We start from the raw sequence: 27,872 nt of genomic DNA on the forward strand, positions 1-27,872 counted from the left end.
CAGAATGACCAAAGACAGAAATATCTAATACACACTATGATTGATTGGGTTTGAAGTATGAGCTCACCTCACATACTGTGTTACGATATTTTCCCCCATTGTAACTTGTTTCTATATCCGCAAGACCTCAAAAGCCTGGTTAAATATGGCAGTCAAATTTCAGCTATGGGACTTGGGGACCAAGATTCAAGTCTGTGTCCACGCTTGATATGAAGTGTAATAAGCCAAAACCAAACCTACTGCTGTCTACTTGATTCGGAATCATGGTGACCCATGTGTGTCAGAGTAGACTGAACACAGGGTTTTCAATGACTGTAATTGTGGCACAGCAGGGTGGATTAAAACCTCCAGTGTTTAGGTTAGTAGCCAACTGCAAATTACTTGCCCCACCAAAAGACCCTCAAAGACCAGGGAAATAACACCAATATAGCTGAAAAAAAAAAATCAGATAAAAGAATTTTAAAAAATGAAGAAACCCTAAGAATCACGTGGGACTCTATCAAGAAAGATGACCTGCGTGTGATTGGAGTCCCAGAACAGGGAGAGATAACAGAAAACACAGAGAGAATAGTTAAAGATCTGCTCGCAGGAAACTTTCCTGACATCATGAAAGATGAAAGAATATCTATCCAAGATGCTCATCGAACTCCATTTAAGATTGATCCAAAAAGAAAAACACCAAGACATACTATCATCAAACCTGCCAAAACCAAAGATAAAGAGAAAATTTTAAAAGCAGCCAGGGATAAAACAAAGGTCTCCTACAAGGGAGAATCAATAAGAATAAGTTCAGACTACTCAGCAGAAACCATGCAGGCAAGAAGGCAATGGGATGACATATACAGAGCACTGAAGGAGAAAAACTGCCAGCCAAGGATCATATATCCAGCAAAACTCTCTCTGAAATATGAAGGCGAAATTAAGATATTTACAGATAAACACAAGCTTAGAGAATTTGCAAAAACCAAACCAAAGCTACAAGAAATACTAAAGGAAATTGTTTGGTCAGAAAACCAATAATATCAGATACCAGCATAACACAAGGTCACAGAACAGAACATCCTGATATCAACTCAAATAGGGAAATCACAAAAACAAATTAAGATTACTTTAAAAAAAAAAAATTCTCAAAACAGGGAATCATTGAAGTCAAAGTGTAAAAGAACACAATAATCAAAAAGAGGGACTAAATACAGGTGGCATAGAACTGCCATATGAACAGGGATACAAGGCGATATAGGACAATACAGGTTAGGTTTTTACTTAGAAAAATAGGGGTAAATATTAAGGTAACCACAAAGAGGTATAACAACTCCATAACTCAAGATAAAAGCCAAGAAAAATGTAACAACTCGACAAACATAAAGCCAAACACTACGAAAATGAGGATCTCACAATTTACTAAGAAAAAGTCTCAGCACAAGAAAGTATGTGGAAAAATGAAATTGTCAACAACACACATAAAAAGGCATCAAAATGACAACACTAAACACATACTTATCTATAATTACGCTGAATGTAAATGGACTAAATGAACCCATAAAGGGACAGAGAGTCTCAGACTGGATAAAGAAACACGATCCATCTATATGCTGCCTGCAAGAGACACACCTTAGACTTAGAGACACAAACAAACTAAAACTCAAAGGATGGAAAAAATATATCAAGTAAACAACAAGCAAAAAGAGCAGGAGTAGCAATATAAATTTCTGACAAAATAGACTTTAAACTTAAATCCACCACAAAGGATAAAGAAGGACACTATATAATGATTAAAGGGACAATTGACCAGGAAGATATAACCATATTAAATATTTATGCACCCAATGACAGGGCTGCAAGATACATAAATCAAATTTTAACAGAACTGAAAAGTGAGGTAGACACCTCCACAATTATAGTAGGAGACTTCAACACACCACTTTCGGAGAAGGACAGGACATCCAGAAAGAAGCTCAATAGAGACACGGAAGACCTAATCACTACCATCAACCAATTTGACCTCATTGACTTATACAGAACTCTCCACCCAACTGCTGCAAAGTGTACTTTTTTTCTAGCGCACATGGAACATTCTCTAGAATAGACCACATATTAGGTCATAAAACAAACCTTTGCAGAATCCAAAACATCGAAATATTACAAAGCATCTTCTCAGACCACAAGGCCATAAAAGTGGAAATCAATAACAGAAAAATTAGGGGAAAGAAATCAAATACTTGGAAACTGAACAATATCCTGCTGAAAAAAGACTGGGTTACAGAAGACATTAAGGAGGGAATAAAGAAATTCAGAGAATGCAACGAGAATGAAAATACTTCCTATCAAAACCTCTGGGACACAGCAAAAGCAGTGCTCAGAGGCCAATTTATATCGATAAATGCACACATACAAAAAGAAGAGCCAAAATCAGAGAACTGTCCCTACAACTTGAACAAATAGAAACTGAGCAACAAAAGAATCCATCAGGCACCAGAAGAAAACAAATAATAAAAATTAGAGCTGAACTAAATGAATTAGAGAACAGAAAAACATTGAAAGAATTGACAAAGCCAAAAGCTGGTTCTTTGAAAAAATTAACAAAATTGATAAACCATTGGCCAGACTGACTAAAGGAATACAGGAAAGGAAACAAATAACCCGAATAAGAAACGAGATGGGCCACATCACAACAGACCCACCTGAAATTAAAAGAATCATATCAGATTATTACGAAAAATTGTACTCTAAAAAATTTGCAAACCTAGAAGAAATGGATGAATTCCTGGAAAAACACTACCTACCTAAACTAACACATTCAGAAGCAGAACAACTAAATAGACCCATAACAAAAAAAGAGATTGAAACGGCAATCAAAAAACTCCCAACAAAAAAAACCCCTGGCCTGGACGGCTTTACTGCAGAGTTCTACCAAACTTTCAGAGAAGAGGTAACACCACTACTACTAAAGCTATTTCAAAGCATAGAGAATGATGGAATACTACCTAACTCATTCTATGAAGCCACCATTTCCCTGATACCAAAACCAGGAAAAGATATCACAAAAATAGAAAATTACAGACCTATATCCCTCATGAACATAGATGCAAAAATCCTCAACAAAATTCTAGCCAATAGAATTCGACAACATATCAAAAAAATAATGCACCATGACCAAGTTGGATTTATACCAGGTATGCAAGGCTGGTTTAATATTAGAAAAACCATTAATGTAATCCATCACATAAATGAAACAAAAGACAAAAACCACATGATCTTATCAATTGATGCAGAAAAGGCATTTGACAAAGTCCAACACCCATTTATGATAAAAACTCTCACCAAAATAGGAATTGAAGGAAAATTCCTCAACATAATAAAAGTCATCTATACAAAGCCTTTTTTTTTTTATACAAAGCCAACAGCCAACATCACTCTAAATGGAGAGAGCCTGAAAGCATTTCCGTTAAGAACAGGAACCAGACAAGGATGCCCTTTATCACCGCTCTTATTCAACATTGTGCTAGAGGTCCTAGCCAGAGCAATTAGGCTAGACAAAGAAAAAAAGGGCATCCAGATTGGCAAGGAGGAAGTAAAATTATCTCTATTTGCAGATGACATGATCTTATACACAGAAAACCCTAAGGAATCCTCCAGGAAACTACTGAAACTAATAGAAGACTTTGGCAGAGTCTGAGGTCATAAGATAAACATACAAAAATCACTTGGATTCCTCTACATCAACAAAAAGAACATCCAAGAGGAAATAACCAAATCAATACCATTCACAGTAGCCCCCAAGAAGATAAAATACTTAGGAATAAATCTTACCAAAGATGTAAAAGACCTATATAAAGAAAACTACAAAGTACTACTACAAGAAACTAAAAAGGACCTACTTAAGTGGAAAAACATACCTTGCTCATGGGTAGGAAGACTTAACATAGTAAAAACGTCTATTCTACCAAAAGCCATCTATACATACAATGCACTTCCGATCCAAATTCCAATGACATTTTTTAATGTGATGGAGAAACAAATCACCAACTTCATATGGAAGGGAAAGAAGCCTCGGATAAGTAAAGCATTACTGAAAAAGAAGAAGAAAGTGGGAGGCCTCACTCTACCTAATTTCAGAACCTATTATACAGCCACAGTAGTCAAAACAGCCTGGTACTGGTACAACAACACGCACATAGACCAATGGAACAGAATTGAGAACCCAGATATAAATCCATCCACATATGAGCAGCTGATATTTGACAAAGGTCCAGTGTCAGTTAATTGGGGAAAAGGTAGTCTTTTTAACAAATTGTGCTGGCATAACTGGATATCCATTGGCAAAAAAATGAAACAGGACCCATACCTCACACCATGCACAAAAACTAACTCCAAGTGGATCAAAGACCTGAACACAAAGACTAAAACGATAAAGATCATGGAAGGAAAAATAGGGACAACATTAGGAGCCCTAATACAAGGCATAAACAGAATACAAAACATTATCAAAAATGATGAAGAGAAACCAAATAACTGGGAGCTCCTAAAAATCAAAGACCTATGCTCATCTAAAGACTTCACCAAAAGAGTAAAAAGACCACCTACAGACTGGGAAAGAATTTTCAGCTATGACATCTCCGACCAGCGCCTGATCTCTAAAATCTATATGATTCTGTTAAAACTCAACCACAAAAAGACAAACAACCCAATCAAGAAGTGGGCAAAGGATATGAACACGCACTTCACTGAAGAAGATATTCAGGCAGCCAACAGATACATGAGAAAATGCTCTCGATCATTAGCCATTAGAGAAATACAAATTAAAACTTCGATGAGATTCCATCTCACTCCAACAAGACTGGCATTAATCCAAAAAACACAAAATAATAAATGTTGGAGACGCTGCGGAGAGATTGGAACTCTTATATACTGCTGGTGGGAATGTAAAATGGTACAACCACTTTGGAAATCGATCTGGCGTTATCTTAAACAGTTAGAAATAGACCTACTATGCAACCCAGAAATCCCACTCCTCGGAATATAAAAAATACCCTAGAGAAATTAAAGCCTTCACACGAACAGATATATGCACACCCATGTTTATTGCAGCTCTGTTTACAATAGCAAAAAGCTGGAAGCAACCAAGGTGTCCATCAATGGATGAATGGTTAAATAAATTGTGGTATATTCACACAATGGAATACTACGCATCGATAAAGAACAGTGACGAATCTGTGAAACATTTCATAACATAGAGGAACGTGGAAGGCATTATGCTGAGCAAAATTAGTCAGAGGCAAAAGGACAAATATTGTATAAGACCACTATTATAAGATCTTGAGAAATAGTATAAATTGAGAAGAACACATACTTTTGTGGTTATGAAGGGGGGAGCGAGGGAGGGTGGGAGAGGGTCTTTTACTGATTAGTTAGTAGATAAGAACTACTTTAGGTGAAGGGAAGGACAATACTCAATACAAGGAAGGTCAGCTCAACTGGACTGGACCAAAAGCAAAGGAGTTTCTGGGATAAACTGAATGCTTTTCAAAGGTCAGCGGAGCAAGGGCGGGGGTTAGGGGACTATGGCTTAAGGGGACTTCTAAGTCAATTGGCAAAATAATTCTATCATGAAAACATTCTGCAACCCACTTTGAAATGTGGCGTCTGGGGTCTTAAATGCTAACAAGCGGCCATCTAAGATGCATCAATTGGTCTCGACCCACCTGGATCAAAGGAGAATGAAGAACACCAAGGTCACACGATAACTATGAGCCCAAGAGACAGAAATGGCCACATGAACCAAAGACTTACATCATCCTGAGACCAGAAGAACTAGTTGGTGCCCGGCCACAATCGATGACTGCCCTGACAGGGAGCACAACAGAGAACCCCTGAGGGAGCAGGAGATCAGTGGGATGCAGACCCCACATTCTCACAAAAAGACCATACTTAACGGTCTGACTGAGACTAGAGGAATCCCGGCGGTCATGATCCCCAAACCTTCTGTTGGCCCAGGACAGGAACCATTCCAGAAGACAACTCATCAGACATGGAAGGGACTGGACAGTGGGTAGGAGAGAGATGCTGATGAAGAGTGAGCTACTTGTATCAGGTGGACACTTGAGACTGTGTTGGCATCTCCTGTCTGGAGGGGGGATGGGAGGGTAGAGAGGGTTGGAAGCTGGCAAAATTGTCATGAAAGGAGAGACTGAAGGGTTGACTCATTAGGGGGAGAGCAAGTGGGAGTATGGAGTAAGGTGTATATAAACTTATATGTGACAGACTGACTTGATTTGTAAACGTTCACTTGAAGCTCAATAAAAATTTAAAAAAAAAGTGAAAAAAAAATGTTAATATTTGAGGACTCTGGATGAAGAGATTACAAGAATATGTTGTAATATACCTGCAACTTTTTAGTAAACCTAAATTATGTTAAAATAAAAGGTTAAAAAGAAAAAAAACATGGACGGACCTGGGAATGTAGAGTATATGATTAACTTTAACTAGAGCACTGGGTCTTTGTTCCTGGTTCCTGGGAAGTAATCCCTAAACCCTTGGAACTTCCCCAGTGATTGGAATTTTCATTATTTGTGGAGCAGCTCCAAATTACACTTGGGGGGTTATGTGAATGAAGTGACTAGTCCCACCAGGGAATGTGATATCAGAACAATCTCAGGGGAGGGGAGGGAAAAGAAGCAGGAGGTTAATTTCAACCTCATGAGCAGTGATTCAATCAAGCTTATGTAATGAAACCCTGATAAAAATTCTGGACCCTGAAGCTTGGGTGACCTCGCTAGTCAGTGATAGATATGGAAGCATGGGAGAGTAACGTGTTTCTGCGGACATGGAAGCTCTTCACTGGGGACCCTGCCAGGCCTCTCCCTGTGTTTCTTCATTTGTACCCTTTTTACTGTAATAAAACTGTAATCCTAAGTATAGCAAAAAAAAAAAAAAAAAACACCAGCAGGAATGAAAAAAACAGCGCGTGCTTGTAGCATGTGCAGATGAAAGCATGGGATTCGAGGCATCACTGTAACTGGGTAATAATGACAGCTCTGATAGGAGCACATTACAAGGTTCAAAAAGTAAATTAGCATAGAGTTTTAGCCTTGTAGGTATATTGACATATGTAAGCTCAGCTTATGAAAAACGGTTTTGTTGTTATAACTAACTACAGGGATATTTTTATAAAAAATAATAAATTTCTGCTGAAACGCTAAAAAAAAAAAGAGAGAGACCCTCAAAGTGTAGTAGAGGAAAACTGGTTTCAAGCAGTCCAGAGGGATCTGCAGAATTGCCAAGGAGTTGTTCAAAGTCATCCTGAAGCTAGGGAAGCAAGACCCACCTGAAAGGATTAGTAGACCATGTTAGCAGTCTTCAGGAATGGGCCACATAGCAAAGTCTGAATTCCTGTGGTCACTCAGCATGGAGACTCAGGGAAGTTCTAAAGCCATTATAGGAACCACTGGTTGAGGACAAAGTGTAAGGCTAACTATATCTTCTCTCACCAGCTAGTTATCCTGAGTGGATGCCCTCTCTCCTATTCCCCTCTTAACAAAAAGCATCCTCACTTTACTAAGATCAAGCAGCTGCCAAGTGTAGCTCTCCTTTTTCTAAATATACTATATTTGTGGTTCTCAAATTATTACCAAGAGAGATACTTTACCTTAAAATATATTTTCTCTTCAATCACTCTCTAAAAGTAACAGCTAATAACAAATAAGGAGTTTAAAGGAGTCAGTATACATGCAAAATATTCAATAGAAATAATTGTGAGACTTTCTAAGAAAAAAAATGAAGTTGATCCATCTCTCTGAGGATTAATTTTAATTCTTTCCAGAGATCTTCAGAAATTTCTGAAGGTATGTAGAAAACATGATTTGCAGACAACAATCACATCTACAGAACTCTTCCCTTCCCTTCACCCATCCTTTCTGCCTTTTTTCCTTTCATTTATTGAATGCATATTTTAAAACTTACTGCATGAGAGGCACAGAAAGAAACCATAGAGAGAAGGGTCCTGCTCTGATGGAATTTACATTCTAAGTTAGGGAAACAAACAATAACCAAATGAACAAAATATAAACAAAGAAATTCAAATAGTGATATATGCTGTTAAGAAACAGAAATAAGGAAATATCTTAATGACTCTGTGGGTTATGGGGGTGCGGAGGGAGAAATGCCTCTAATGACTGAATCGTCTCAAACCAGATTATCATAAATTCTTCTCTGATAAGGTGATGTCTCACCTAAAACATTAACAATCAGAAGATCCAGCCAAGCTAAGACCTGAAGGAATAAACATTCATACAGGAGAAACAGCTAGTGCAAAAACTCTGAGGTAAATATGAGATCTGCTCTCTCAATAATAAAGTGTTTGGAAATGGAAATGGAGAGGTAACAAGAAACCAGGTAAGAAGGGCTTTGTGGGCCTTGGTAAAGAGTTTATTCGAAGTGAGATGGGAAGTCCCTGAAACATTTTCAGTAGGAGAGTGACTCAAGATTTACAAGATTGCCACCATATGGGGAACAAGTTGTAAGGAAATCAAGGAAAGAAATGGAAGGAAAGTCAATTTGTAGTATTCACAGTCAAAAAAACAATAGCTTGGACTAAGGTAATGGGGGCAGAGAATTAACAAATCTAAGATATACTTTGAAGATAGAAGGACCAGGATATGTTGAAGGATTGGAAATAAAGGTCTGTGAGAGAAAGAAAGGAATGAAGAATTCCTAAATTTGGTGATTCAGCAGTTGAGTAGATTGTGGTGAATTTACTAAGATGAAGATGATTAGATGAAAAGAAGGAAGGGGGAAATCAACCCCTGACAAGAAATTTTACTTTGATAAGTTTATTAGATATCCGAGTGGAGATACTGAGTCCCTACTTGGATTGAAGAATTATCCATAAATCAGATAGAAGAGGAGACGAGAGGAGTCAAAAGGTGGAGATATGCATTTGGAATTCATCCGCAAATAGAATTTAAATCCATTAATTAGATGAGATTGCCTTTTGAGAAAATGTAGAATTCAAAATTAAACTCCATTGTAAGCTCTGTTAGAGGAGAAATTAAAAAAAAAAAAAAAACCACTGTAGTATCCCCAGTGCCTAAAACAGTCCCTGATACATGCTGGGTAGTCAATAAATATTTGTTGAATGAATAAATGAATGAATTTTACAAAGATCTCAAGCAAACTACTATAAATATATTTGGACATGCTACAACCTTATATGAATAAAAATGTTATTCTAGGTATATATACATCCAAAACAATATTAGACCTGTACATATCCATGATAATATGTAGTTAATGATATCATCATGGATTGGACTCTTTTGATTGAATCTAGTATACATTTATTTTAAATACATTCCATAAAATACTTCATATACACACACATGAATGCCATATAATATGTTCTATAGCATTTACCTGAGGACATAAGGAGTGTGCCAAGTTGTCAAATCCAACATATTTTAAATATTTGGCTAATTTTTGTCGATGTGAATTTTGTAATAGTTCTGAGTATTTATCATGAATTACATGAATCCTTTTCATCATCTGAATTATTATGTTTACATCTTTAGATTCTGCTTCTGTTAAAGTAAAACATCTGTGTGCATAATTTAAGTGAGGCGAGACATTGACAAAACAGTGCCCAAAGGTGACTTAGTTTTATCACAGGAAAAATAAAAGCTTATTCATATGCATCACTCACAAGAATCAAGGGACTCGTAATACAAGTACTGTAGATGAGTTAAAATTGTGGACTCTGGAGTTAGAGTTGCCAGCTTTAACAAACGAAAATAGAGGGTACCAATGTGGGGGCAATATTGCATGTCATATACTTGCACTAAAAAATTATTCATTGTCTGAAATTCAAATTGAACTTGCATGCTTCATTTAGGTACTTGGAAAGCTTCCTCTCTAAGCCTTATTATCTTTATAAGGTCTAATCGCATAAATATATTAGAAGGATTGAACAAAATAATCTATGTCAAATGACTACAATAATGACAATAGTATAATCATTAGAAATAAGATTTAGTCTGGGCTGAACTGAATTTTTTTTTTTTTAAGATGGCCATTCCATACTGTACTTTTAATAATTACTTTCCTCTGACCACAATTAAGGGATAAATACCTTTCATCTTCTCTCCAATCAAAAATGTTAATTCTCTGGCCCTCATCCATAAAACAGTGTTTGTATCCCAATTTATCTATTTAATTTGTGCATATACTTTGAAGCAAAAGTGGTATATTAAAATTTTCCTTGCTCTGTCGATGACATTTAAACACATAATTAGCTCTCCTGGAAACCCTATTGCTTATGTGTAATTTCAGGATAATGGAACCTACCTCAAAGAATTGTGAGAATTAAATGATATGTATAATTCACATGTTTCAATTAATGAAACATGTATTTCTTAGACTATAGCAAATGATCATTAAATATTCATCAGTCTTATTGTTTTTGCTTTGGTTGTGGTTATTGTACCATGGTACATGTGGGGTGATATAAACTGAGCATGTGCCCAAGTCCCTTAAGAAACATCATTAAGACCCTTAAGAGCAGAGACTTTGCTCTTTGGTTCAGAAGTACGAGTACCGTAGACACCCAACCTGGTACTCAATACTCATGGCTGGCTTTGAAGAATCGTTTGCTGAATTGAATTTTCAAATCAAATCTATCCCGATACCCTCCGCATGCTATAGCTGTGATGCTATTACTGGATCAAACAAAAGCATACCCTCTTCTTCTTTCGACATCAAAAGTAGCTCCCCAAATTAGTACATGACAGAAGAATCAAAATGTGTGGTCAATGCCATTTCTTTTCTCTATTTGATTGTTGTTCATAGTTGACATTGAGTCAATTCCAACTCACGGTGACCCCATGTGTGCGGAGTAGAACTGCTCTGTAGGATTTTCATGGCTGTGACCTTTCAGAATCAGACTGCCAGGTCTCATTTACAAGGCAATCTTTTGGTTAGTAGTGCCGTGTGTAACTATCCATGCCACCAGGGACTCCTTTGCTCTGTCCTCACTAACATGCTATTCAAGAAAATTCTAAAATTAATATATCCACGTACCTGGCTTTAGACAGTATTCCATCCATGACTTAAAACAGGCCTCCAATCCTACCATTTCAGCAATAAGTTTTACAGATTTAACAGGGCATGTTTGGAGAAAATCTTCTAGTCTTCCCACTCCAGAATTAAGATTCCCTTTGATTTCCTTTTCAATAGACAGGGACAAGTTATTCCATCTTTCTTCCTCCCTTTTTTCTAGTTTAGCTAGCTGTCTCTTTTGATTTTCTTCGATAAGTTTTTCTGTATTGCTCTTCTAGAAAACAAAGACATAGAAATAAAAATCAACTAAACAATGAAAACACATTTTTTTTTCAGGATAATGTATCTGACAGTATTGAAAGAAATATTTAATATCTTAGGCCATTAGTTTAATTTGCCATTTCCTTTCTCTGTCTTCTCAGCTACTATATCTTTTAATCCAGTGTGTGGAAAGTCAGCGTTCCTTCATTCTAGGTCTGGGAAGTTGAGTCTAAGAAAAGCCAATTCAAACTAATATCCATTTGGAATAAATATCTTTTCTAAGATCAGACAAACTGTGGTATAATCACAAACTACTCTGGAGAAGAACATACTGTATAGAAAAACAAATGCAACTTTTGCCCAGTGATTCCTAGAAGAATTCTTAATAAGCCTGAAGGGAGAATAATCAAGACAGTTATAAATATTGGCAAAATCAGATTTAATATTCCCATATCTAGATTATTGTATGCAACAGAGAACTTCCATATTTCGTTGCACCAATCTCTGTGACGCACTTTCTTATCCAGAATCCAGGGTGCGTATATATTACTTAGCATTCCTCCATTCTCTACCTCTCAATCTAGAAACACTGGATCATCTCAAGGACTCTAAACAGCTGATTTAGTGACATTAGATCTTCTTGAGAGCGACAAATCCTAACCCTATATAAAAAGATATCCTCGAAATTTACTGTCTTCAGGGACAACATCCAGAAAGTGAAACTTCCTTAAGCACACATATAGAGTGTGAAATAGAGACTAAGAAAATGTTTTCAACATATATGATAAAGAATATAACACTCTAAATACAAAAAGAATTAAGCGATCAATAATCAAAAGAAAAATACTATAGAAAATAGTAAAGACTATAAAAGAGAATGATAGAGGAAGAAACACAAATGGAATGTAAAATTTGAAAATATACTCGTATCACCCAGTGATCAAAGAATTCGATTTTTAAAAATCATTATTGGTAAGAATACAAAAAAAGAAAGATTTCTCATATCCTGATAATCATTATCATTAGAGCTAAGCCCTTAAAACGGCAGGCTCCAGAGTCAGTCCTGGCCCTGCCACTCACTAACTATGTAACTTGTTGCTGTTAGGTGCTGTCCAGTCATTTGCCACTCATAGCCACCGCATTTACAACGGAACAAAACACTGCCCAGTCTTGTGCCATTCTCACAGTCTTTGCTATGTTTGAACCCATTATTACAGCCATTGTGTCAAACTGTTTTATTGAGGGTCTTTCTTTTTTTCTTTGACCCTCTACTTTATCAAGCCTGATGACCTTCTCCAGGGATTGGTCTTTCCTGATAATATGTTCAAAGAATGTGAGACAAAGTCTCGCCATCCTCCCTTTTAAGGAGCATTCTAGCTGTACTTCTTCCAAAACAGATTTGTTCATTCTTCTAGCAATCCATGGTATATTCAATATTCTTCACCAACACCATAATTCAAAGCCATCAATTCTTCTTCGGTTTTCCTTATTCATTGTCCAGCTTTCCTGTGCATATGAGGCAGTCGAAAACACCATGGCTTGGGTCAAGTGCACCTTAGTTGTCAAAGCAACATCTTTACTTTTTAAGACTTTAAAGAGGTCTTTGGCACTGGGGCACTGGGTTTGCAGCAGATTTCTCCAATGCAATACATCATTTGATTTCTTGACTGCTACTTCCCTATGTGTTGATTGTGAATCCAAGTAAAAGGAAATCCTTGACAACTTCAATATTTTCTCCGTTTATCAAGATGTTGATTATTGGTCCAGTTGTGAGGATTTTTGTTTTCTTTAAGTTGAGGTTCCATCCATATTGAAGGCTGTAGTCTTTGATCTTCATCAGTAAGTGCTTCAAGTTCTATTCCCTTTCATCAAGCAAGGTTGTGTCATCTACATATTGCAGCTTGTTTATGAGTCTTCCTCCAATCCTGATGCCAAGTTCTTTTTCACAGAGTCCAGCTTCTCAGATTATTTGCTCAGCATAGAGATTGAATAAGTATGGTGAAAGCATACAACCCTGACTCATACATTTCCTGATTTTAAACCACACAGTATCCCCTTGTTCTGTTCAAACAACTGCCTCTTTGTCTATGTACAGGTTTCCCATGAGCACAATTACGTGTTTCGGAATTCCCAGTCTTTGTATGTTAGCTATAATTTGATATGATCCACAAGAAAATTAAAGGAAGTCCACAAGAGCCAGAGTATACTCAAAGAGACCTTAAGTATATCCCACCTGAATTTAGAGACCATCTCAAGAATAGATTTGACACAATGAACATTAATGATCAAAGACCAAATGAGTTGTGGTATAACATCAAGGACATCATACAAGAAGAAAGTAAAAGGTCACTCAAAAGACAGGACAATAACAATAGACCAAAATCGATATCAGAGGGACTCTGAAACTTGTCCTTGAATGTAGAGTAGCTAAAGTGAATGGAAGAAATGAAGTAAAAGAGCTGAACAGAAGATTTCAAAGGGCATGGTCAATAAAACACAGGTAAACATCTTTCTGGTATTCTCTCTCAGCCAAGATCCATCTGACATCAGTAATAATATCCCTCATTCCACATTCTCTTCTGAATACTGCTTGAACTTCTGGCAGTTTTGTACTGATATATGACTGCAGCCAGTTTTAAATTATCTTCAGCAAAATTTTGCTTGCATGTGATATTAATGATATTGTTCGATAGTTTCCACCTTCCATTGAATAAACTTTCTTTGGAATAAGCACAAATATGGATCTCTTCCAGTCAGTTGACCAGGAAGCTGTCTTCCAAATTTATTGGCATAGATGAACAAGTACTTCCAGCCATTGCATCCATTTGTTTGAAACATCTCAACTGGTATTCCTTCAATTCCTGAAGCCTTGTTTTTCACTTCTTCCTTCAATGGACCATATGCTACCTCCTAAAATGGTAGATCATCAGTTAATTCTTCTTGGTAGAGTGACTCTGTGTATTCCTTCCATCTTCTTTTGATGCTTCCCGCGTCATTTAATATTTTTGCTATAGAATCCTTCAATATTGCCACTCAAGGCTTGAATTTTTTCTTCATTTCTTTCAGTTTGAGAAATGCTGAGCATGTTTCTACCTTTTGGTTTTCTAACTCCAGGTCTTTGCACATTTTATTATATACTTTGCCTTTTCAAAACACCCATTGAAATCTGCCGTTCAGCTCTTTTACTTCATCATTTCTTCCATTCACTTTAGCTACTCTACGTTCAAGGACATCCATTTTGGTCTACTCTTATTGTCCTGTCTTTTGAGTGACCTTTTGCTTTCTTCTTGTATGATGTCCTTGATGTCATACCACAACTCATTTGATCTTTGATCATTAGTGTTCAGTGTGTCAAGTCTATTCTTGAGAAGGTCTCTAAATTCAGGTGGGATATACTCAAGGTCTGTTTGAGTACACTTTGGCTCTTGTGGACTTCTTTTAATTCTCTTCAGCTTCAACTTGAACTTGCATATGAACACGACGGTCTGTTGCACAGTTCGCCTCAGCCTTGTTCTGACGATATTAAGCTTCTCCATTGCCTCTTCCCACAGATGTAGTCGATTTGATTCCTGTGTATTCCATCTATCAAGGGCCACATGTATAGTCACCATTTATGTTGGTGAAAAAAAGATATTTGCAATGAAGTTGTTGGTCTTGCAAAATTCTATCATGCGAACTCTGGCATTGTTTCTTCATCAAGACCATATTTTCCAACTACCGATCCTTCTTCTTAGCTTCCAACATTGGCATTCCAATCACCAGTAATTATCAATGCATCCTGATTGCATGTTCGATCAATTTCAGATGGCAGAAGTTGGTAAAAATCTTCCATTTCTTCACTTCTGCCTTAGTGGTTGGGGCATAAATTTGAATAATCACATTAGCTGATCTTTCTTGTAGGCATATGGATATTATCGTATCATGCTTGGTAAAGTGGAGGATCAGCAAAAAAGAGGTAGACCTTCAATGAGATAGAGTGACATAGAGGCTGCAACAATGAGCTGAAGCAGAACAATGATTGTGAGGATGATGCAGGACTTGGCGGTGTCCCATTCTGTTGCACATAGGGTCACTATTATTCAGAATCAACTCGATGGCATCACCAACAACAGAATGTTAATAGTGGTTACCAGCAGGAATGTGCAATTACAGGTGTTTCTTTCTTACGAATTTTTTTTTTATATTACAACAAGGAAGTGGTTAAACTAATAATACTATGGCCATTTTGTATATTATGCACCCATAAAATTTTATTTCAAAAGACTAATAATATGAAAGGGAAAAGGATTATAAGAAAATGCATCAAAATGTTAAAGATGCTTAAGTTTGTAAGAAGGTCCTATTAGGATTTTATTTTCTCCATTACACTTTTCCACATTTTCCAAATGTTCTAAAAGGAGAATGAATTGCTTTATCTGTTGTGATTCACAGCTAGTATTTAGCATATGCTTGGTCTTTTTTTTTTTTTGGTCTTACAATTATTCTTTTCTTTTTTTAAGGGGGTGTTTTCCCACTACCACTTTCTTGTTCTCTAACAACACATGAGATTGCCAATTTGTACAATACTCCCAAGCAAAGAGTAGAGCCTCAGGCGGCCACACATCACCATACCCTGTTAGATCAAGTTTGTACCTGGCATTTCCTTTTCTTTTGCATAGAAGACCTTGCTGGAAGTTTCAGAGGCTTTTCTCTCACAACCCTTAGAGGTTTGTTACGTCCTATCAAAGATTTTCCAAAGTCATAATAAAAATGATGTAATTTCTGTACATCTCTTCTTCCTTTGGCATCTTTGCAATTAGCTGTAGGATATAAAATATGCTGGTATTAATATTTATAAATAACAGTTCCATACTTAGAGTGTTCATGAAAAAGGCTTTGACAAAATCCTGTAACAACTCATATTAATCTAATTCTAGACATGTTAGAGATGGAGATATAGTAACATAAGATTACTTGAGCCATGTTGAAATATCATAACCCACTTCTGTCAAGTTGATTCTGACTCACCATAAAAAAAAAAAAAATTTTTTGTTGTTTTTTATACTCACCATAAAAAAAAAAAAAAAAAAAAGAAGGGCCTAAATGAGAATATACCAGTTCTTTGTCATTGTTAGACCCTGGCACTGGTCACAGGATCATGAGAAAAGCCTGTGGACACACTGTACCAACCAAACATGGGAACAGAACTCCCTAAAACTTAGGTCAGAAACATTTGGCTACAACAACTTAGTCAAATTCTGGATGATATCATGGGATGGACTCTGGAATTAAGGTACTGCCAATGGGCAGAATATTCCCAGTCTGGGGCAGTACTGAACACAACCTAGAGTAAGGTATCATGCTAAGACCAAAAGCTCCAAATGAGCTTCTGCAATTTATCTACCTATTTAACAGCCCTACACACGTCATGTTCTAATCAGACCTAACCAGATCCTATTCACTTATTCTGATACTAATTTCCCTGACTAATTTTGAGACCATTCCTGAGAAGCATTTGAGTGCTTCCTTACTCAGCAATGGGGACAGAAAATGCCAGGACCCAAAAATACCATCCAGGCTGCCCAAGGCACCAAATGGCCTCCTATCACCAAATGCACTAAGACTGGCAGAGCCAGGCCCTTCTCAATGCCACAGCATCTTGTACCAGGACCTCTGTCTTTCCCACCAGCCTCACCCTCTGGTACCGGAGCACAGCCTAACTGCATCCTTCAAAGTAAAGATTGACCAGATGCTGAGGGCCAGCCACCACCACCTGTTCATACAGTAGTGGGTCCCAACGCTGATAGCATATTAAGATCAAAGATATTGCTCTCTGCCACTACCGCCAGCCTCCAAAGCCCAAAGCTTATCTCTTTTGAAGCTTACTTTAATAGTTTGTCTTGAAAATCCACCATCCCTCTCCCAGACTCTTGTCACACACTTTCCTCTTGATTTGAGGCACTTATCATGATTTTAAATAACTACCTCTATAAGGGTATGTGCATTACCACTTTCTGTGCTAGACTGTGATCACAGGAAGAGGAAGCAAATCTTTTTTATTCCTTGTAGTATTCCCAGAACCTAGCATAATCCAGAGCACATACCACCAACCAGTTGCTTTTGAATAGACCCCTAGGTGTGTCAGAGTAGACCTGTGCTCCATAGAATTACCAATTACCACTTTTTGGGAAGTAGATCACAAGTCTTTTCTTCCATGGCACTTCTGGGTGGTCTCAAACCACCAACTTTCAGGTACAGCTGAGTGCATTAACCATTTACACTACCCAGGGATTCCTTGGAACACATTAAAAAAAAAAAACAGTGCTAGGTCTCAAATAATAAGATAGATGCTGGATGCAGGGCCAAGATGGCAAACTAGGCAGAAGCTTCGGCTGAACCCTCTTGCAACAAAGACACAAAAAAACAAGTGAATCAATTACATATATGACAATCTATGAACCCTGAGCATCAAACTCAGAATTAAGCAATTGAACTGAGTGATGGGGGAGGGTGAGATGGTGCAGAAGCAGCGATGAGTTGCTGGGCCCATGCAGTGCCTCAGCTCCAATTTCTTGGCACTGTTTCTTTGGTGCAATGGTGGCAGGGCTGATAGTAGTTTCCCTGAGACACAGTAGCTTCAGTGAAAGAAGGCAAGCAAAGTGGAGCACCCCTGACCCTGTAGCGTGTCTACAGCAGGGCTGGCCGTGGTGTTTAGGAAGCGGCTGCTTCAGCGAAAGAAGGCAAATGAAGTGCCAGCACCCCAACCCCCTGCCACGATGGTTACTGGGCTGGCTGTGGAGTTTAGGACAAAGCTGCTTCAGTGGAAGAAGGCAAGTGCGGGATGCAGCCCTAACCCCCTGGGGCAATCTCAGCGGGGACCCAACCAGTGCACACAGGCTACACACACCTCTGGAATCTGAGATAACAGTGCTCTCCACACAAGATAAGTGATTTTGTCTAATAGCACCTTCTTTTGAAAGCACCCTCTCCTATCTATCTGACCCCTCCCCCCCACCCCAGCCAGCTTCATTAACAGTTGATTTCCCTGGACCTGAGACAGAACCTGCTGCACTCTCTCTGAGCTATTCTCCTGGCCTGGGAGAAGGAACAAATTAATAAACGGGGAAAAATACTTTCCTGACTCCCCTAATCCAGAAGCTCAGAGCAGAAGTGGCTCCAGTCCAGGCATAAGCGATCCACAGACTTTGGCTTTCACCCCTACATGGTTCCAGGTGGCTATTATATTGCAAGGGCAAATCTGTTAGAGGTCTGGCTATAATTATTTCATCTGTGTGGTGGAGAGGGAGGTTTCAGAGGTCTGATACCACTCTGTCTATTAAACAGGGCCGTCACCTACCCACAGCAGGGATCTAAGGGCCGGAGACTCCATCCATGCCACCTAGCCACCTACAAAAGGGATCTGAGGATAGTGGTTTCTGCCAGTCTTCACAGGTATAAGCATTGGGTGCCTAAGGTGCAGCTGCAAAGCCCACCCACCAGAGCGCTCTAGAGAAATGAGACACTCCTTCCTCACTGATACTTGGCGGAAGGCAGTCAGCACCCTGCCTTCCTCAGAGTGTGACCCCTGCCACTACCAGAAACCAGTGCATACACCCATCACCACTGCTCCTCCAAGATAGTAGGTGAGAGCCTACACCACACAGTACATGACCAACTATCAGGACAACTGAGCTGAATCTATATAAGAATAGTGAATGAACTCCTAGGCTCATATGCCTGGTAACAGCTGTAGTCATCTGGTAACAGGACATTAGTGCTTCAAAGGTACCAACAATCAAGTTAGCTCACTCTAGCAGCCTAAAACTCAAAACAAAACAAAGCAAGAAGCTAGGACACTGTAGCAAACATAAAATAAATTATTACAATAACTTATAGGTGTCTCAGAGACAGCAGTCAACATCAAAACACATAAAGAAGCAGACGATGATTGCTTCAACAAACTCCCAAAACAGAGAATCAAGGACCTCCTGGAAGAAGATGTATTCCTGGAATTGCCAGATGTAGAATACAAAAGACTAATATACAGAACTCTCCAAGACATCAGGAAGGAGATCAGGCAACACACAGAAAAAAACAAGGAACACACAGATAAAGCAGTTGAAGAAATTAAAAGATTATTCAAGAACATAATGAAAAATTTAATAAGCTGGAAAAATCCATAGACAGACAGCAATCAGAAATTCAGAAGTTTAACAATAAAATTACAGAAGTAGACAACTCAATAGAAAGTCAGAGGAGCAGAATTGAGGAACTGAAATGCAGAATTGGAGAGATGGAGGATAAGGCACTTGGCACCAAGATATTTGAAGACAAATCAGATAAAAGAATTTTAAAGAATTGAAGAAACCCCAAGAATCATGTGCGACTCTATCAAGAAGAATAACTAGCTAGTGATTGGGATACCAGAACAGAGAGGGATAACAAAAAGTATATGGAGAATTGTTAAAGATTTGTTGGCAGAAAGCTTCCCTGACATTGTGAAAGATGGAAGGATATCTATTCAAGATGCTCATCGAACCCCATACAAGGTAGATCCCAAAAGAAAGTCACCAAGGCATATTATCATCAAACCTGCGATAACCAAAGATAAACAGAAAATCTTAAGAGCAGCCAGGGATAAGTGAAAAGTCACCTACAAAGGAGAATCAATAAGTTCAGACTACTCAACAGAAACCATGCAGGCAAGAAGGCAATGGGATGACATATATAGAATACTGAAGGAGAAAAACTGCCAGCCAAGAATCATATATCCAGCAGAACTGTCTCTCAAATATGAAGGTGAAATTAAGAGATTTATAGATAAAGATAGATACTAAGTGAAAGTCATAGATCTGCAACACTAATATGTCTGCCACTTCCCAAGCTATAAGGAGTCTTAATTAAGTGCAACTACTTTCAGTTTTTCCTACACCAACTTTACTATGTTGTTCATTTTCAGGTGCCATCAGGTATGCTACATCTCATTGCAACCTCATGTATAACAGAACATTGCCAGATCCTGCATCATCCTCAAAATTATTACCATGCTTGAGTCCATTGGCCACTGTGGCCAACCCATCTCATTGAGGGTCTTCTTCTCTTTTGTAGACCATAGTGCTTTTACCAAGCATGATGTCCTTCTCCAGGGATTGGTCCTTCCTGATAACATGTTCAAAATGAGTGAAACAAAGTTTCACCATCTTTGTTTCTAAGGAGCATTCTTTCTGTATTTCTCCCAAGACAAATTTGTTTGTTCTTCTGGCAGTCCATGGTATATTCAATATTCTTTGCCAACACTACAATTCAAATGAGTCAATTCTTCTATGGTCTTCCTTATTCATTGTCCAGCTTTCCCATGGATATAGGCATAGGAGGATGTTGAAAATATAATGGCAAGATCTCAAAATGACATCCTTGATTTTTGACACTTTAAAGAGGTCTTTTGCAGCAAATTTGCACAATGCAGTACATTGTTTGACTTCTTGACTGCTGCTTACATGGGCATTGATTGTGGATTCAAGTAAAATGAAATCCTTATCATCAACACTTTAATATTTTCTCCATTTATCATTATGTTGCTTATTGGTCCAGTTGTGAGGATTTTTGTTTTCTTTATGTTGAAGTGTAATTCATCCTCAAGACTGTAGTCTTTCAGCTTCATCAGTAAGTTCTTCAAGTCCTCTTCACTTTAAGCAAGCAAGCTTGTGTTATTTGCGTATCACAGGCTGTTAATAATTCTTCCTCCAGTCCTGATGCCAAGTTCTTCATATAGTCCAGTTTCTTGGCTTATTTGCTCAGCATACAGGTTGAATAAGTATGGCGAAAGGATACAATCCTGACATAGACTTTGCTGACTTAAACCACTCAGTATCCCCTCGTTCTGTCCAAACAACTGCCTCTTGGTCTATGTGCAGGTTCTTCATGACCACAGTTAAGTGTTCTGTAATTCCCATTCTCCGTAATGTTATCTATAATTTAATATGATCATTTTCTTTACACAGTTAAATGCCTTTGCATAGTCAATAAAATACAAGTAAACATCTTTCAGTCACTATCCATCTAACATCAGCAATGATATTCCTGGTCCCTCATCCTCTTCTGAATTCTGCTTGAATTTCTGGCAGTTCTCTATCAATGTAAGGCTGCAGCTCTTTTTGAATTATGTTCAGCAAAATATTGCTTGTATGTGATATTAATTATATCATTAGATAATTTCCACATTCTCTTGGATCACATTTCTTTAGAATGGGCACAAATATGGATCTCTTCTAGTCAGTTGGCCAGATAGCTGTCCTCCTAATTTCTTGGCATAGATAAGTGACAGCACTTGCAGCATTGCAATTAGTTGTTGAAGCATCTCAATTGAAATTTTGTCAGTTCCTGGGGCCTTGTTTATCATCAGCGCCTTAAATGCAGCTTGGACTTCATCTTTCAGTACCATCAGTACTTGATCATATGCTACTTTCTGAAATGGTTGAATGTTGACCAATTCTTTTTGGTACACTGACACTGTGTATTCCTTCCATCTTCTTTTGATGCTTTCAGTGTCATTTAGTATTTTCCCCGTAGAATACTGGAACGTGAGGTTTGAATTTTTTCTTCAGTTCTTTTAGCTTGAGAAATGCCTAGTGTGTTCTTCCCTTTTGGTTTCCATCTTCAGGTCTTTGCACATTTCACTACTATACTTTGTCTTCTCAAGCCACCCTTTGAAATCTTCTGTCCAGCTCTTTTATGTCATCATTTCTTCTATTCACTTCAGCTATTCTACGTTCAAGAGCAAGTTTCAAAGTCTTTTTAGGCATTTATTTTGGTCTTTTTTTCATCTTTTTAATGACCTTTTGTTTTCATCATATATGAAGTCTTTGATGTCATCCCACAACTCTCTGGTCTTCAGTCAATAGTGGTCAATAGTCAAATCTGTTCTTAAGAGGATCTCTAAACTCAGGTAGAATATACTCAAGGTCATATTTTGGCTTTTGTGGACTTGTTTAAATTTTCTTCAGTGTCAACTTGCATATGAGCAACTGATTTTGCACCAGGCCCCTGACTGATGATTCTGACTGATGGTATTGAGCTTTTCCATGGTTCTTTTCCACAGATGTAGCCCATTTGATTCCCGGGTATTGTCAGGTGAGGTCCACATGTATAATTTTCTTTTATGTCATTGAAAAAAGATATTTCCGGTGATTAAGTCATTAATGTTGCAAAGCTCTATCATGTGATCTCCTTCATCTTTTTATTACCAAGCCATATTTTCCAATTACTGATCCTTCTTTTTTTATTATTATTTTTTTTTATTGTACATTAGATGGTTTACAGAGCAAACTGGTTTCTCATTAAGCAGTTAATACACATATTATTTTATCACATTGGTTGCCAACCCCACAACATGTCCATACTCACCACTTCTCAACCCTGGGTTCCCCATTACCAGCTTTCCTGTCCCCTCATGCGTTCTTGCCCTTGCCTTTAGGCTGGTGTGCCAATATAGTCTCGTTTTGTTTTATGAGCCTGTCTAACCTTTGGCTGAAGGGTGAACCTCAGGATTGATTTCATTACTGAGCTATAAGGGTGCCCTTACTCTCAGGGTTTCTCCAGTCTCTGTCAGACCAGTATGTCTAGTCTTTTTTTTTTTTTTTTTAATTTTGTGTGTGTGTGTGAATTAGATTTGTTCTACATTTTTCTCTAGCTCTGTCCAGATCCCTCTATTGTAATCCATCAGAGCAGTTGGTGGTGGTAGCCAGGCACCATCTAGTTGTGCCGGACTGATCCTTCTTTTTTGTTTTCAGCATTTGCGTTCCAATCACCAGTAATTATCAATTCATCTTAATTGCATGTTTGATCAGTTGCAGACTGCAGAAATTGGTAAATGTATTCAATTTCTTCATCTTTGACATTAGTGGTTGGTGTGTAAATTTGAATAATAGTCTTATTAAATGGTCTTTCTTGTAGGCATTGACAATGTTGTATTTAAGCATAGATCTTGAAACGTTCTTTTTGACAATGAACGTGATGCCATTCCTCTTCAATTTGTCATTCCCGGCATCGTACACCATACAATTGTCCAATTGAAAATAGCCAATACTAGTCTCCTTCAGCTTACTAATGCCTAGGATCTTGATTATCAAGTGTGCCATTTCGTTTTTGATGATGTCCAATTTTCCTTGATTTATACTTTGTATTTCCACGTTCCAATTATTAATGAATGGTTGAAGCTGTTTCTTCTCATTTTGAGTTAGGTCATATCAGCAAATGAAGGTCCTGAAAGCCTGACTCCATCCACGTCATTCTGGCCAACTCTACTTTGAGGAGGCTACTCTTCCCCAGTCATATTTTCATTTTCTTCCAACCTGAGTGGCTCATCCTCCAGCATCACATCAGGCAATGTTCTGTTGCTATCTGAAAGGTTTTTTACTGTCTAATTTCTTTTTTCAGAAGTAGATTGCCAGGTTCTTCCTCCTAGTCTGTCATAATCTGGAAGATCCAGTGAAACCTGAACACCACGGGTGACCCTTCTGGTATTTGAAATACTGGTGGCATAGCTTCCAGCATCACAGCAACACTCAAAGCACCACAGTACAACAAACTGACAGTTTACAGCCTAAAACTGTGCTGATTATAAAGAAATACATGAGTGCAATAAACCTACCTGAACCCATTTGAAATCAAAAAGAGTAAGATTATGAGATATATTAGACCATAATCTCTCAGCCCATCACTTGTCTGTCAGTTTGTCATACTGTGGTGGCTTGTGTGTTGCTGTGATGCTGGAAGCTATGCCACCACACTTTCAAATGCCAGCAGGGTCATCTATGGTAGACAGGTTTCAGTGGAGCTTCCAGTCTAAGACAGGTTTGGAAGAAGGACCTTGTAGTCTACTTCTGAAAAAAATGGCCAATGAAAACTTATGAAGAGTAGTGGAACATTGGTTTAGTGCCTAAAGATGAGCCCCTCACATTGGAAGGCACTCAAAATACGACTAGGGAAGAGCTGCCTCCTCAAAGTAGCATCTACCTTAATCACACAGACAGAGTCAAGCTTTTGGGGCCTCGATTTGCTGAAGTGGCATGACTCAAAATGAGAAGAAACAGCTGCAAACATCCATTAATAATCAGAACGTGGAATGTATGAACCGTGAATCTAGGAATTGGAAGTTGTCAAAAATGAAATGGAACTCATAAAGATCAATACCCTAGGCATTAGCGAGCTTAAAAGGACTGGTATGGGCCATTTTGAATTGGGCAATCATAGAGTCTACTGCAATGGGAATGACAAATTGAAGAGGGAAGGCATCACATTCATCGTCAAAAGAACGTTTCAGGATCTACCCAGAAGTACAACACTGTCAGTGATAGAATAATATCCATACACCTACAAGGAAGACCAGTTAATACGACTATTATTCAAATTTATGCACCAGCCACTAAGGTCAAAGATGAAGAATTTGAAGATTTTTACCAATTTCTGCAGAAATAATGAAGTACAAGAGCTGAACAGAAGATTTCAAAGGGGGCTCAAGAAGACAAATAAAGTACTATAATAAAATGTGCAAAGACCTAGAGTTAGAAAACCAAAAGGAAAGAACACACTCGGCATTTCTCAAGCTGAAAAAACTGAAGAAAATCTTTAAGCCTCAAGCTGAAATATTGAAGGATGCTACGGGGAAAATATTGAATGACACAGGAAGCATCAAAAAACGATGGAAGGCATACCCAGAGTCACTGTACCAAAAACAATTGGTCAATGTTCAACTATATCAGGAGGTAGCATGTAACCCAGAACCAATGATACTGAAGGAAGATGTTCAAGCTGCACTGAAGGCACTGGCGAAAAACAAGGCTCCAGCAGGAATTGAAGGAATACCAGTAGAGATGTTTCAATAAATGGATATAGGGCTTGAGGTGGTCACTTGTCTATGCCGAGATTTGGAAGACAGCTATCTGGCCAACTGACCTGAAGAAATCCATATCTGTGCCCATCCCAAAGAAAAGCGATCCAACAGAATGTGGAAATTATCGAACAAAATCATTAATATAACACACAAGTAAAATTTTGCTGAAGATCATTCGAAAGCGGTTGCAGCAGTACATCAACAGGGAACTGCCAGAAATTCAAGTCAGATGCACAAGAGAAAGTGGAATGAGGATATCATTGTAGATGTCAGATGAATCTTGGCTGAAAGCAGAAAATACCAGAAAGATGTTTACCTGTGTTTTATTGACTATGCAAAGGCACTTGACTGTGTGGATCATAACAAATTATGAATAACATTGCAAAGACTGGGAAGTCCAGAACACTTAATTGTGCTCATGAGGAACCTGTATATAAATCAAGAGGCAGTTTGGACAGAACAAGGTGATACTGTGTGGTTTAAGGAAAGAAATGCATGTGTCAGGGTTGGGTCCTTTCACCATACTTACTCAGTCTGTATGCTGAGCAAATAATCCGAGAAGCTGAACTAAATGTAGAAGAACGTGGCATCAGGATTAGAAGAAGACTCATTAACAACCTGCAATATGCAGATGACACAACCTTGTTTGCTGAAAGTAAAGAGGACTTGAAGCACTTACTGATGAAGATCAAAGACTACTGCCTTCAGTATGGATTGCATCCCAACAAAAAGAAAACAAAAATCCTCACAACTGGACCAATAAGCAACATCGTGATAAACGGAGAAAATATTGAAGTTGTCAAGGATTTCCCTTTACTTGGATCCAATCAACCTCCATGGAAGTAGCAGTCAAAAAATCAAACGATGCATTGCACTGACCAAATTTGCTTCAAAAGACCTCCTTAAAGTGTCAAAAAGCGAAGATGTTATTTTGAAGACTAAGGTGCGTCTCACCCAAGCTATGGTATTTTCAATCACAGCATATGTATGGGAAAGCTGGGCAGTGAATAAGGAGGACCTAAGAAGAATGTGTGCCTTAGAATTATGGTGTTGGAAAGAATACTGAATATACCATGGACTGCCATTCTCCAAAGTGGGATGCAGAATGTTTTCTGAATAGATTTTATTATGCCAATCGACTTAGATGTCCCCTGAAACCACGGTTCCTAAACCCCCTCCCCTTCCACGCTGGCCTTTGAAGCATTCAGCTTACTCAGGAAACTTCTTTGCATTTGGTTTAGTCCAGATTGTGCTGACCTCACCTGTCTGACAACAATTCTTTACTAAATAACAGCATTGAAAATGTTTACTGGATATTAGTTATTTTTACCACCATTGTTGCATCGAGCTCCTTCAAAATCATCACTAAGAGGTCTAGAAGAATGCCAATGTTTGTGTTCATCACATTCTGTCTTCTTGGAAAGAGACTTAACAGCAGGATCATCACTGAGGAAAACAGAAAACATACATTACAGAACACATGTGGGGTTTTTTTTTGTTTCGTTTCTACTGTAAACCATGACTTATTTTAAAGATCTCTGCCCTTCGTGTTTATAACTATAAATCCTGTAGGCAGTTGAATACCCTCCATGCTCCTCTTTGCTGCTCAGGACCACTGTTTTTCTCTCTACTCCACTGAAACACATGCCTTCAGTATAGGACTGACTGAGAGATTTAGAAAGTAAAATAATAGGACACCCAGATAAATTTGGATTTCACATAAACAATGAATCAATTTTAGTATATGCATGCCTCTTGCCAGCTTACTCCAGTGTCAACTACAACTCTTCTTAGTGAAGTGGTCAATCTTCCTCTTTCCTCTATTTCTTTCACTGAATGCAGATTACTATCACTCTTTCCCTGGGCGTGAATTCCTATCTTTCTCCTTAATTCTTCCTCTTTTTTCATCATTCTTGATGATTTCAAGATCTACGTGAATGATTTATCTCACATCTGGCTTTTACGCTCTATACCTTGGCTACCACCATACCACAGCAACCCGTTTCCTTTATTATACTGTAAATCATGTCAGGTCAATTGCAGGAAAAAACATAAAGGGGACATTTCCACATGCAAGGGATGAAGGATATAATGGTTTAAAGAAGATACATGAATATTTTTAAATCACATTGATGAAGCAGAAAGTAAAAATCACTAAAATTCTCATAAAAATGTATCTTCTAACATGAAATTTGCTAATCAATAGACCCAATAGATACAACAACAAATCAGGCCACTGTATTTAGTGACATATAAATAGAGATATGTAGATACTACAAACAAGCAAAGTTTTTCTATAAATACCTGCTTAGAAAGGGCAGTTCTGCAAGAATATCTCCAGCATAGTCTTCTATAAGCTCGGATTTTAGAGGGATGAGTCCTGATATGTGAATTTCTTGGCTTGATCCTTGGTAGAATTCAGAAATAAAATTAATATTTCAACATCAAAATCTAATCAAATGAATCACTGTGATGTAAGTGTTTTGGACTAATAAAATGAAACACTTCAATCATTTATTGCAAAGTAAATAATACTCAATAGAATTGTTATAAGGCAGGATATTTAAATCAAATTTATATTCTACATGCAAAGTAACAAATGTAAAATATATATTGAGTAAATTGAAATAGAATTTCATTTCAATTTATGCTGAATGCCTTTGAGAAATACAGTGAATAAGGCACTATGCAA

At 37.9% G+C, this 27,872-nt stretch overlaps 1 protein-coding gene across 1 annotated transcript in view; it reads right to left on the reverse strand.

Annotated features, from left to right (window-relative positions):
- The window catches only part of LOC126064644 (probable ATP-dependent RNA helicase DDX60), a 98,534-nt gene extending 70,964 nt beyond the window's left edge, over positions 1-27,570 (reverse strand). Inside the window, exons 1-5 of the mRNA XM_049863821.1 lie at positions 27,485-27,570; positions 26,511-26,626; positions 15,943-16,109; positions 11,071-11,323; positions 9,412-9,575 (exon numbers count right to left, since the gene is read on the reverse strand). Coding sequence (XP_049719778.1) covers positions 9,412-9,575; positions 11,071-11,323; positions 15,943-15,966 — 441 coding nt within the window. The 5' untranslated portion in view covers positions 15,967-16,109; positions 26,511-26,626; positions 27,485-27,570. The remainder of the gene's footprint in view (positions 1-9,411; positions 9,576-11,070; positions 11,324-15,942; positions 16,110-26,510; positions 26,627-27,484) is intronic.
- Between the last annotated feature and the right edge of the window lie 302 nt (positions 27,571-27,872).

This window comes from Elephas maximus, chromosome 21 (assembly GCF_024166365.1).
Source record: "Elephas maximus indicus isolate mEleMax1 chromosome 21, mEleMax1 primary haplotype, whole genome shotgun sequence".
Lineage (NCBI taxonomy): Eukaryota > Metazoa > Chordata > Mammalia > Proboscidea > Elephantidae > Elephas > Elephas maximus.